The 13,234-nt window shown below is 40.3% G+C and overlaps 1 protein-coding gene across 1 annotated transcript in view; it reads right to left on the minus strand.

The window, feature by feature from the left end:
* FBN1 (fibrillin 1) overlaps positions 1-13,234 on the minus strand; it is a 213,098-nt gene that overhangs the window by 26,499 nt on the left and 173,365 nt on the right. Inside the window, exons 45-50 of the mRNA XM_035132327.3 lie at positions 11,024-11,146; positions 8,420-8,545; positions 7,944-8,060; positions 5,336-5,464; positions 4,132-4,251; positions 1,790-1,915 (exon numbers count right to left, since the gene is read on the minus strand). Of these exons, the coding sequence (XP_034988218.3) occupies positions 1,790-1,915; positions 4,132-4,251; positions 5,336-5,464; positions 7,944-8,060; positions 8,420-8,545; positions 11,024-11,146 (741 nt within the window). The remainder of the gene's footprint in view (positions 1-1,789; positions 1,916-4,131; positions 4,252-5,335; positions 5,465-7,943; positions 8,061-8,419; positions 8,546-11,023; positions 11,147-13,234) is intronic.

Genomic DNA, 13,234 nt, shown 5'->3' on the forward strand with positions numbered 1-13,234 from the left:
ACATCTCAGGATTTATTATATATATATATCAATAATGAAGGAAGAAAACCTCCACAATTATGTATTTTAAATTAACTAATGATTTTCCTGTTTAACAAATTATCATTACTGCAATGTGGCTTTTTTCAAGATACTGAAAGAAGTGTAAGGTAATTTAAAATTTAATAAACAAAGACTCATCTCCTCTCTCTCTCCACACACACAGAGTTTTAAACTGGGGGGGGGGGGGTAATTGCTTTTGTTTGTTACTATGTTATGTATTTTTGTGTTTTTATATTGTAAACTGCCCTGTGATCCTCAGATGAAGGGCGGTATAGAAATTTAATAAATAACAGAAATAAATCAATTAAAAGGCCATTCCATTCCCTAACCCAGGAACATACTACAGCCAAATATTTGCTAGCAGTAATAAATCAATTAAAAGTAATTTGTACATCTATTGCAATCCCTTTGCTGTCTTAAATTCAGAGGCAGAGACAATAACAAATTGGGTGCAAGGTGTCACTAGAACATTTTTTTAAAAAAATATATGCATGCAGATAGTGTCAAAAATGGACCACAAAAGTTCTAAGAACTTTATAGACTGTGTAAAGAACTGGATACTGAGGCAGGGGGTGGAAGCAGGGGGTTTCGGTGGGCTGGGCACTTTTTAAAATGCTCTTTGAACAAAACGAAATAATCAGTTTTAGAAGGCTCAAGGTAGAAAACTTTCCTCATAAACTTGGATTAAAAGATACCCATACTTACTGGTAGTTTAGAAAAGAATATGTCTCAAAGGGGCAAAATGGAAGAAATTGTCCCTGTAGCAGCGATGGGTCTTAGTGGCTATTTATTGTTATTTTTTACTACTACAGCTAATGAAGACTGGAACTACTACTTAGCCTGACAGCACTCTCAAATGCTATTTGCATAGAAGATACCAAATAACACATTCAAATACATAGAAGAGAACTGATGCAAGTTGTAGGCAGGTAGCTTTCAACTGGGGGCGGGGAGACTTATTGATGTTAAGAGAAACTTTATGATGAAAATAATTACACAAAGGGGTGGAATGCTTTTTTTTTGCTGGGCAGCCATCTGTTGGGGATGCTAGCTGTGGCTTTCCTTCCTTGAGCAATGGAGTTGGGTCAGTTGGCCTACAAGGCCCCTTCCAACTCTATGCTCCAGTTGGTTCACTTCTTGCACATCATTCTTCCCATACTTCCACGGAATAAAACAGCAAGTCATATCAAGGGCCTCTGAATAAAAGAGGAAATCGCAGATTCCTTGAGCAAAGTTCCCATGAAGTTCTTTTTAACAACTTTCTTTAGGGGAGTAGCAGTTTCAACAGGGCAAGGCTAAAGCCACAAGTATAAAAGATGTAAGATGTATCTAATTTATACAGCTACAAAAATTATACCACAAACACTCCTCCTCCTCCTCTCTCTCTCTCTTTTTCACCCAAGCAAAGGAGGCCAAACCACAGAGTGGTTTTGGAATTCTGATAAATGCTTGTTCTAGGCAGAATTAATCATACTCTCTGTGGGAAGAAGGAATCAAAAGCAGCTATCCCCAAGCATGGCTGCACTACTGCCAGAATTTTGAGGTGGAGTCAACAGTCCTGAAGTTCCTGGAAAGAGTCATTGCTTTCCTTCTACTAGCTGCAAGCACCAAAGCCAGAGGGAAGGCCCAGTGGCATACTTCTTCCACAAAAGAGTTGTGACTAAACTCCAGAGTTTACAGGCCGCGTCAGAAGTGCAGCATCCGTTCTAAACATAAAATAATCACTAAAGATAAGAGAGAAGCTTACCTTGACATCTACGTCCAGTTGAGGACACTACAAACCCTTCAGGGCACTGGCAAGTGAAGCTTCCTGGAGTATTGTTGCATGTGCCCAAGACACAGATCTCTGCCTCTTCTGTACACTCATCAATATCTGCAAGGGATTTATATTTTAGTGCTACAAAACCGAGCAATGAACAACAAAATATATAATAAAGCCAGTGTCTTGCACGACACAGCAAACTCCCACTGTGGTGCTTCAGGAAGTTGGTATAGGGGTTGGCAGTTGTTAGTATTTGTACTGGTACTGTATTTGTTAGAAAATGTATTTTACAAAGTATGAATTGTGCTGGGGGTGGGAAACCCTATGTAACGTAATGTAACAGCTGTAAAATCTTGTGACTCCGATTAAGGTCAGAAAAATGCTGAATCATACATGTCAATTTGTTAACTCCCTTTAAAAGTGAGTATGTGTGTATCTTAGGTAGTGAGAAGAGGAATGGGAGTTGGAGGTTGTTTTGCTGTTGTTTTCCTTTGTGGAGACTCCGTGTCCAGAGGGGATGGTGAGGACAGGCAAGCTATAATTTACAGACTGCTTCAAAGGAGTTTTAGAAGCAAGAAGACCCTCTCTTGGGCTCAAGAGAGTGAAACACATTGTACTGGACTGTAGGATACTGCTTATAATAGTTGCCATCCCGCAAGTAAAGAGTCCTCTTCAAAGTCTTGTGTGCAGAGTCTACTTCATCACTAGGGCTTTGAGGGTGAAACGGCTCTTTCACTCTGCATGACTCAGAAAATAGCCAACAGCAGTAAGCCCCATTCACACACGCCCATAGGGCATGGGGGTCACTTCTCTCCATGGTGCAACCTCATACTTCTGATAAGCATGGGTATTTAGCATGTGGGCAGGATACACTGGGTCCATTCACCAAACAGCAGTGTGATATCACAAAATCACTTCCGCGCCTGCGACGGAGGTGGTGTTATGGGCATCATGACTGAACTTTCGCGATGGGGCTGAGAGCTCAGCCCCTTTGCGATTGGCTGTTCCCGCCTCCGTCAGTCCAGGGCCAACCAATGAGGTCGGCCGGGGGGTGGGACTTGCAGTCTTTAAACATCCCGGAGGCGGGAACTCTGCCTCTTGTCTCCTCGCTCACCAGCGCAATCGGTCCAATGCCTAAGCCAATACCGCTCAACATCCGTAACCAATAGGCAGAAGAAGTTGATAGAATTTATGGAACTGTCTGAGCTGACCGGGAGACTCCGGGATCGGAGTGAAGTAGCAGTGGAAGAAGATTGGAAGAAATTTAAAATTTATTTAAAGAATAAACGTATAATAGATTAGAATTAGTGGAAGTGAGGGAGATAAAATAGAGGTTGTAGATAATACAATGGTGTGAAATAAGTATTGATAGAAATTAAGGATAATTTAATTAAGAAGTAAGATCTAGATAGAATATAAAAGGATAAGATATAAAAGATTAAAGAATTAAGGTATAGTTAAAGTAACAATTAGAATTTATATACGATTTAGAGTTTACTACGGAGGATATGTAAAGAATCGCAGAAGGAGGTAGAATGAGGAAGTCAATAGATTGGAAATAAGGGTTATAGTTAGAATTTTTGTTTTTGCATTTTTGTATTTTTTGTATTCTTTTTGTATTCTTGTTTTTTCTTTTTTATGTTTTGTAATTTTCTTTGTATGTTTTGTATTTTTGTATGCTTTGTTGTTTGAGAAAATCTTTAATAAGTACATTTTTTTAAAAAAAACATCCGTAACCAATAAAGTTGTGGCCTTTTCGCCCACTTAAAATCTATTCATTTGTGTCTTGTGTCTTATTTTTCACGGGGAAGGAGGGACATTGCCACACAACACGATGTAGCAGTTCCCATGGCACTGTGGGTGGCATGTGAAGGGGACCATAGCTTATATCCCCTGGACTAGGAACAGTGAAGTGCAAAGCCCACCGCCCACCAACATTTTTCTGCCTTCTTTGCAGGTGGAAGCACAAAACTAATATAGGGAAAGGAGGAGGAGGCAAAAGCCTTTGGAGAGAGCCCTAATCAGCCACTATCCAAAAAAGTTATCCGAATCTGTTCTCACTTGGGCAATTAATTAAAAGACACTAATGAAAATGCCATGGATCATCATAGAGGTCCTGGCAACTTATGGTATCATGTTATGGTTCCCCTCCCCCTATTTCTAATATTTTATTATTATGTGAGAAAATATACTGGTCATTTGTGACTCTTTTTGCTCATGAACCCTCCAAAAAAGCTGCTGTAACTTTTTGCCCTACAAGGTATTTCACCCTTTTCCTCTCCCCACCCCTAAAATTCCATTGTGGTGCATGAATTATCTTCACATACCATTACAGTTGTCATCTTGTAGGATGTATCCAGGGGGGCAGATACATCTGTAAGAGCCATCCAGATTTTGACATGTACCAGGTGAACATTTGCCAGGATCCAATGCACACTCATTGATATCTGGAAGAAGATATAAACAAAGCAATCATTGGTATTCATGCGTCCTAATCCTGCTTGTTTTATTAAAAGCTTACATTAAATTTCAAAATTAAAACAAGGGAGAAGATTCAGTTTCTTAAACAGTCTATGTACTAGGGCAAGGGCCTAGTTACTGTCAGGAAAGATGAGGGATCATTAGCTTCCATTAAGCAATTTGATCAAAGATGGTGCTTGTGTCCTTTTTACCTCAACTTGATAAATGTCCTAAAGTGTTGTGGTTAGAAAAGTTCTAGTTGCAAGATATTTGTAAAACTCAAAAAGAATTGATGATATTACAGTGGTACCTTGGTTCTCAAATGCCTTGGTACTCAAACAAATTGGAACCCAAACACTGCAAACCCAGAAGTAAGTGTTCCGGTTTGTGAACTTTTTTCGGAAGCCAAACATGCTCCGTTTTGAGTGTTCGCTTCCGTTTTGAGTGCCACACTTCCATTTTGAGTGTTACACTGAGGCCTGTCTGGTTTTGCTATTTATTTTGCTTTTTTTCCCACAGCTCTTTTTTTTTTGAGACTGTGTGGAACCCAGTTCAGCTACTGATTGATTGATTGATTGATTGATTGTGTGACTGCAGTACATTGTTTACTGCATCCAGTTTATGAATCAATGGTCTCGTTCGATAGTAAAATTCATGTTAAATTGCTGTTTTAGGGGTTGTTTTTAAAAGTCTGGAACAGATTAATCCATTTTGCATTACTTTCTATGGAAAAGCGCACCTTGGTTTTGGAACGCTTTGGTTTTGGAACAGACTTCCTGAACGGATTAAGTTTGAGAACCAAGGTACCACCGTACTTTCTTTATGACCAAATTCCCCAATGCCCTAGTGTGCAAGTTTAACAAATAATTCATATATGCATAATAATGTGAAGGGTTCATTTCAAGAAGATAATCAGCTGCATTCTACAGTGTACTGGTTTCTATAAAGATCTGTGATCTCAGTAGAAAATCCACTCTGTATGTCTTCCACACATAGAAACGTTGCCGGCTAACTCCTACCATATAGAACTAAACATGGCACTCAAATACTGCTGTTACGTTCATGACATACCAATACAGATCCTTCCTTCTCGGGGCATCTCATAACCTTCATTACAGATACACTGGAAAGACCCCACATTGTTGACACATTTGCCATTTCTGCACAGATTTCCATTTCCAGTGGCACATTCATCAATATCTAAAAGGAGAAAAAGATAAGAAAGGCAAGAGTTAGGGGAGAGAAACAAGAAAAGAGGGGGAAGGAACAGAACAGAATTTTCTACTGCTTTATTGAATAGTATTATTGCTTTGGTTTTGTCGTTTGCTTTCTATGCTATTCGGTTTGATATTACAGTCATTACAATGTTCAAGGTTTTTTTTTTTAACGCTCAGTGATGCCATCTGTGAGCTGCTTTGAGCTCAACATTTGTTGCTGGAAAAGCAGAATACAAATATTAAATAAACTCAACTCAACTTTGGTTACTTACTGTAAAAGTTCTTTCTGGGGAATGTGCAGAAATAAGACAGGGAGAATGAGAAGCTATTAGCCCCCACCATCCAGGCTAGCCTCTGCCCAACTTCTGCCCATAGCAGAGTTGGTCCCAGAGCACGACGCAAGCATACAGAAATTGAAAAGTTGAGTAAAGGGGGGAACATAAATTTCCTCCGAAGGCAGGCAGAAATGAATGCCAGGACTGGTGAAAAAGGCCTCAGCGATAGTAGCAACTGCAGCAGCAACTAAAATCACCTAGAACCTTTGAGCCGTCCAATAGTCTTATTTACTTGAAGAGGGAACACCCATTCAGATTTTGGCAGATCCTTGAATGAAATGGGAAAAGGCACCTCTCTTGCTGCAGTCTTAATCAAATAAAAAGCAGAGAGCCTTAACCCCCCGGTGCCAGGTATATTCAGTGTGGGAGGGCAGGCACAAAAAAGCACCTTTTGGTGCTTACAAAATGCGATTGCTGCCGCCGCCACCACCCAAATAACTATGCCATATTTTGACAGAAAGTCCTTGACTCTTCCAAAATGGCCATTATTACTTAATTAAACTCCCATGGGCCCCCAATGTCTAATGTCCAGCCCTTGCTGTTTTTCTACATATCCATCTGAAGGACTATAGTGTAAATTATGGCAGGCACTGAAATGTAAAGGCAGAGTCAAGTGTGCATGCACTGACAAGCTGTGTTCCATTCCAACCACAAGAGATCCCAAAAGGCAGCCAGTGTTAGCTTGCAAATGGGAAGGGAGAGACCTCTTGCCATCTCCATAGTCCTGGTTCTCTCTTGGCCATGCCACGGCAGCTGCTTATAATGCTGGCTGCTGGGATGGAGAGCAAAGAGGATTCTCCCAGTCAGGGTGGGGCTCCTCAGAAAGTAGGGTCTGATCCATAGCTGTCAAGTTTTCCCGTTTCTCGCGAGGAAGCCTATTCAGCATAAGGGAATTTCCCTTTTTAAAAAAGGGAGAAGTTGACAGCTATGGACTGGTCAGTGTTATTGCGCTCCAGAGAGGAATTGTGAAAGGAGAGTTCATTAGAACTTCCCCCACCCCTTTCTGCTTGTACAAATCCTTTCCCCCTATTGGCAGCTCAAGCACGCAGGGAAATAACAGAAACAGAAGGAAGAGAAAGGGAACAATTCAGAAAGGGACCTCAGAAAAACAAAAATGGACTAACAGGAGAAATACAAAAGAGATGAAGAAAAATGTAAACAGGAGCTAGGGAAAAATAACTGGGAGCCAATTTCCAACTAAGACAAAAGATCAAGAAAAGCAAGAGCAAAGCAAGGCAGTAGAAAGAAACAAGGTCAGAGCCTCGGGAGCTGGTTAATGAAGTCCAATCTATGTCACATGACCCTTCCTGTGTCACACGATCATAACAATCCACTGTTTCTGACTTACTCCTTCACACTCAAGGGAACTAAATCATTTTCAGTATAACATCCAAGAGATTGAAAACAGCCATACTTATTAAAAGAGGGCTCCCACCAACATCACAGGTTATAGCGGTACACTTGCTACAGTGGTGCCTCGCTAGACGAATTTTTCAGTGCTGCTCTGCAGATGGCATGATTTTTTTTCGTCTTAGAAACTACTAGAATAAAAATTGGCTTCCCATAAATTCCAGTTCCATAAGCCTAAGCAGGTGAACTCTGCAGAGTTCCAGCAGGAACCCGCTTCCTTGACATAAGGCAGCGCCAGCCTTGAGGTTCAGAACCCCTCAAGGGGAAGAGACAATAAGTTGTTTTGTCTCCCATCGTGCGGGAGGCAATCCTTGAAGGATTGGAAATGCTCCCCTGCTACTATTTGTCTATTTTCTGGTGTATTATATCACAATATTTAATAGTGCTCCTAGTTCATTATACATAATTGCACACGCAGGTAATCCTATGCAGGAGCCCACACCGCTGGTGTAATAGTGTCTACGCAGATTAAGCCACCCAACTCTAGTTCCTTTCTCGCCCAGTTCTGTGCTAGGTAAGTGATGGGGGTTACTTCCAGCTTAGAAGCTCCATCTCAGTCTTTTCTGCCTGCTCACAAGGCCAATACAACACCATAATATGACACCATCATGTTCACTGCAGCATTCTCCCCATTCTCAAGTGGCCTAGTGACTACTATGGTTGCAACGTGCAAAAACCCGAAGAGACTCAGCTGCATTACTGGAGGGTCTCCCTTACCTATGCAGTCATTATTGTGAGAAAGGATGAACCCTGTATGACAGCGGCAGTTGAAAGAACCAACCGTGTTCATACACGTGCCATTTCCACACGGGTCTCGTTCACATTCGTTGATATCTGTGAACAAAAATGAGAAAATCAGAAAACGCAATGCTCTGCCTTCCATATCTCAAAGTAAGCACAAAGCCACTAACACCCACTAGCCAAGTTAATACAAAGGGGTTTGGGGGGAGCAGAGCTATTCAGGACCACAGGGTCCCCCCCCAAAAAATAGACTTCCTATGTCAACATACTGTGCGGCCATCTCATAGCATCACAGAGTTGGAAGGGTCCCCTGAGAGCCATCTAGCCCAACCACTGCACTGCAGGAATGTAAAGAACTGATATGGAGAAACTTGTCACCTTGATTAATTAGGGCCCAAAACAGAGCTTTCCTCTTACAACTCAGAAAGGTGAAAATGTAGTTTAATACATACCCATACACATAGTTTGGTCTCCATTGGTTTTGAATCCAGTGTGGCAACGGCAGATGTACCCTCCCTCTATGTCTTGGCATTCTCCATGACTACAAATATTGGGTACTTCTAGACACTCATTGCGATCTGAAAATAACAGAAGTTTTGAAAATTACTGCTTAGAAAACATGTGACTATATGAAGTTGCCCTAAACTAAACCTACCTATTCCTCCGTTTAGCTCAATATTTCCTACTCTGGTAGACAAATATGGGTCTTTTTCCAGTTCTCTCATCTGAGATCCTTTAACTGGATACATAAAAGAACCAAATGTGGAATCAAGACCCTCCTTCAAAGGAGAAAGATTTGGACTTGCTACTATGGATGGCTGAATCTGTCAATTTTAGTTTCTCTCGGTTTCTTATTTTCTCAAACTTGTCAGGTGTCCATATTTCCACATCAGTTTGCAAATTCTTTTTTTTTTGTCGTCATAAAAATTCATCAACATTTTAATGTGAATTTCTCCTAATATATACATTTTGTATGCAATATATACATTTTTATTGCGAGCAACTTCCCCTACTATAATGCATTGTGTATATATTATTTTTATTAATATTTGCAGATTTTACCTAGCATGTGCAGTTTTGTACAAACTACTTGGTTGGAGAACAGGACTGCAAAATTCAGAGAATTGGAAGGTTAAGGATTTATGCAGCCACAAACAACACATTATACCTTTTTCAGTGTGTGTTACTTAAAATGACTCTCTTATCAACTGGCTAACATTACATCTTATTTTCTCTTCCTATGAAAGCCAGAGCAAAATTCAGGGAAGTAATATTTGTGCCAACATACATTGGGGCATTGTTGCTCATATCAGCCCTGGATTTTCCTGTTTCTGTGAAGGCCTTTCAAGAACAATTATGTTAAGCACACACTAAGTGACTGCATGTACCCAAGCAAAATAAGACATTTATTATCAAAGTGAAATTTCACTTCTGTGTCTACACCCTTTCCCCACAAAGGCCTTATAAAACAATGTAAACATGTACTGTAGGAAAAGGTGCTCTTCCGAAAACCCAACTACGTGGAACAAAAACATCCCAGGAAAATACTGCTAAAGTCCTTTCTAATGGCGGTGTTAATCAGAAACGTACACCGATCTTTGTACACATAGGGTTGCGTGTAGCTGAGTTCTACTTGAAATAGATCCACTTAAATTGATAGACCTAAGCTGGTCATGGCCATTAATTTCAATGAGTCTCCTCTGAGCATGTTTAACATTCAATACAACTCATTTGGGATTGGGAGGGGGCAGTACCAATCAATGTCTCATTTAATTTCATTAATCCTACTTTGTGCTGCTGTCTCATTTGAGATAAAAAGAGGTTGACAGCAGCCTTGGAGATTGCTAGTTGCCCTGAGAAAGTAATGGGGCAGAAGAATTAGAAGTGGCCGGTCTGTTGGACTTTGAGGTCCTTCTCTGTGTTTGGAGATATTTGGAGGGATACAACAATAAAAAAGACATTTTCTGTGGCATTCCTTTAATTATGGAATTCCCTTCACAAGGAAGCTTGCCTGGTACCAACTCTGTCATATTTTCAGCACCAGGCAAAAATAGTTTTATTTTCCCAGACATCTGAACAGCATTAATAGTGTGGGATTAAGCTGCAGTTTTTGGTGTTCCTGCTTTTTTGGATGGGGTGGATTATCCTTGTTTTTAGTGATTTTGGATGAACGCTTCTAGCACATTTGTACAGCTCTTATTGATCATTCATTATGCAATTTTGTATTTTGTTTTTCTTGTAAATTGCCTTTCTGTTGTCTGAAGCCATAAATAAATTTAATAAATTAAACTAAGCCTTCAAATGTGCAGGATCAAAGCACTTGTACAAAGTCCCTAAAACTGCTTACACTAAAGAATGTGCTTGTAGTACACTTAGCAAAAGAAATAGCAACTGTAAAGGCTAGGTTGTTCTTGAGGTTTCCAGATCAGAAAACACACAATTTTTTTTAAAAAAGGTTTCTCTGGCATCTTCATGAGAGAAAAAAAACCTGCCTACTCGTGGTCAAAATATAAGACATTGCATTTAAATAAGATATTCTGGTACTCTTTGTTGTCGTTTAGTCATTTAGTCGTGTCCGACTCTTCGTGACCCCATGGACCAGAGCACGCCAGGCACTCCTGTCTTCCACTGCCTCCCGCAGTTTGGTCAAACTCATGTTAGTAGCTTCAAGAACACTGTCCAACCATCTCGTCCTCTGTCGTCCCCGTCTCCTTGTGCCCTCAATCTTTCCCAACATCAGGGTCTTTTCCAGGGAGTCTTCTCTTCTCATGAGGTGGCCAAAGTATTGGAGCCTCAGCTTCAGGATCTGTCCTTCCAGTGAGCACTCAGGGCTGATTTCCTTAAGAATGGATAGGTTTGATCTTCTTTCAGTCCATGGGACTCTCAAGAGTCTCCTCCAGCACATGCTATTAGTACATGTCTTTGCAAAAAGGCAACTTTCGCAGGTCCCTTTAAGTTGCCGTGGCAAGGAAAAAGTGACCAGTACATTTAACAATAAAAATAAATCAGTGTTGCCATGAATTTTGCAGTAAGGTACACTGGGTGGAAGTACTTACCAACACACCGGCCGACTGGTGTGAACCGATAACCAGGTTTGCAATCACAGCGGTAACTACCTGGTGTGTTGATGCAATCTGCATTTTGTTGACACACATGCCCATTTTGGCACTCATCAATATCTGTTGGAAAGAACAAACAAAATATTAGAAAGTACGATTGTACCTATCTGAATGGCAGTTTTCCATTCCCAATGAAAGGTCAGCAGATTGGGTCTTGGTTCCACCCACAGGTTGAAGACAGGCAGCAATGTTTTGGGATGCAGGGCTCCCAGGATTCAGTTTGTGAACTCACAAGCTCATGGCGGTTATGCCATTAAACCTTAATAAATCTAAGGACTATCACTGAAATTACACATTTCTTTTTTCTTTCATAACACTTCTCTGATTGCCACAACAACACATATACTTTAAGGCCCTTTTTGTTGCTCTGTATTTTTTCCCAGTGTTTTGAGGCCTAGCAAAGAGGAACAGAACCAAACAAAACTGAAATCTTTTTCTTTTCTGGTGACAACAGCACCTCCTAAAGGAAGAAATGTATCTTGTTCTTGCATTGGGAGAGTTCAGTTTGTAACCTAGGACTTGCTTGTCCTCACAGAAATTAGAATAATCTGATACCATACATATTTTTTAAAAAATGATTTATGAAATATTTGGACCCCTTATCTTAAAATATTTTATTCATCATGTTAAAATAAAACATTCCATAATCTATTTTTTATTTTTCCAATTTTTCCAATTTTTCAGAAAAAAACAAAAAAGGCTTCAGGGAAAAAACGGGAAAAAACAGGTTTTTTCCTAATTTTTCCGGGGGTTTTCTGGGCCTTCACATCTCTAGTCCTCAATAGTACCGTAGGGACCAAGGGAAGTACTGGAAATATTGGGACCTCAGAGCCAAGTGGTACCCTGAGCCCTGCCTCATTTGGCAGCTCTTGGAGTTTTTCCTCTAGAAATGTGGGCTAGGGAGGCCTAGCCTGAATCTCAGCTACCACATTCTGCCACTGACAAATCACCTAGTAGAACGATGCAATGCTGTTCAATGTCTTTAGGGACTCTTTGGTGGCTTCAGAGGTTAGGCCATCATATATCATCCAGGAAGCAACATCTGCAAGACAACACAGGTAAATGCTGTGCAGAAGATTGCTATCCATGATGAAATGTGTGAGCACCACAAACATTTGACACTCATGCTTCTTAATATAAAAAGTAATAGGTGCTCAAGTCACCTAGGGTCAATTGCACCTCTTCCTCAACTGCCCTATCTGTAAATCACCTTCCCAATATCTGGTGTCCTCCAGATGATTTGGGCCACACCTACATTGGTCAGCATGGCCAATGAGGGATAATGGGAGTTGAAGCCCAAAGCGTCTAGGGAGTACCTTGTTGGAGAAGGCAGTTGTAAACCACTCAGTTTGGCGTGAAAACTAATGAGCTGAATACCACAAAACAACTTTGTCTGATTAAATAATTTGCAAGTCTATTATGCAATTTAAAATGCACAAATCCATTTTAACAAACTTATTATGCTAACTTCGTCTCAATTATTTTAATTCAGAATTATAACTTTTTGGAATACATTTTCCTGATTTTTTTAAAATTTTTAGTTCACAGCTCATTGTAAGTTCCTAATTAGCATTACTTTTATTTGACCTAGTTTTCTTTCCTGCTGACTGGAAGCACAGCATATGACTGAACAGTACTTTTCCATCCAAAAGACTATAGCCCACAGTGATCATTTTAGTAAAACTCCTCAGTTTATTACCACAGATGGAGGAGGCATGACCATTTAAAATAGTTGAACCCTCACACACTGAATTCCTACAAGCGAGCTTGAACTTGAAAACTGGTTTCTGTGAAGAAGGGCATATTAGTTAATCACAAGGATGCTAATCAAACAATGATTGCAAATCTGTAATAAGCTGACCAAATTAGAAGTTAATAGGCTTTGTTTTTAAATATGTTACTGTCAACAAATAATAATTATGACAAGGAAGAAGAATTAGCACTCAGGTATAGACAAATGAAGAGAGTTAAGAAAAGGTACTGAAATGACCATGGCCTTTGTTTGCAGTCTCTTGTTCACACAGTGGTGTTCTCAAAATGTGGTGGGGGGGGGGGGAGAAGCACTGGGCCTCTGCTCACACCTTACCATCACACTTTGTGGCTCCAGCACATGTAACTGCACATATCAGCACCATCAGGGATTATGAC

The sequence above is a fragment of the Zootoca vivipara genome, chromosome 13 (assembly GCF_965207765.1).
Source record: "Zootoca vivipara chromosome 13, rZooViv2.hap1.1, whole genome shotgun sequence".
Taxonomy (NCBI): Eukaryota; Metazoa; Chordata; class Lepidosauria; order Squamata; family Lacertidae; genus Zootoca; species Zootoca vivipara.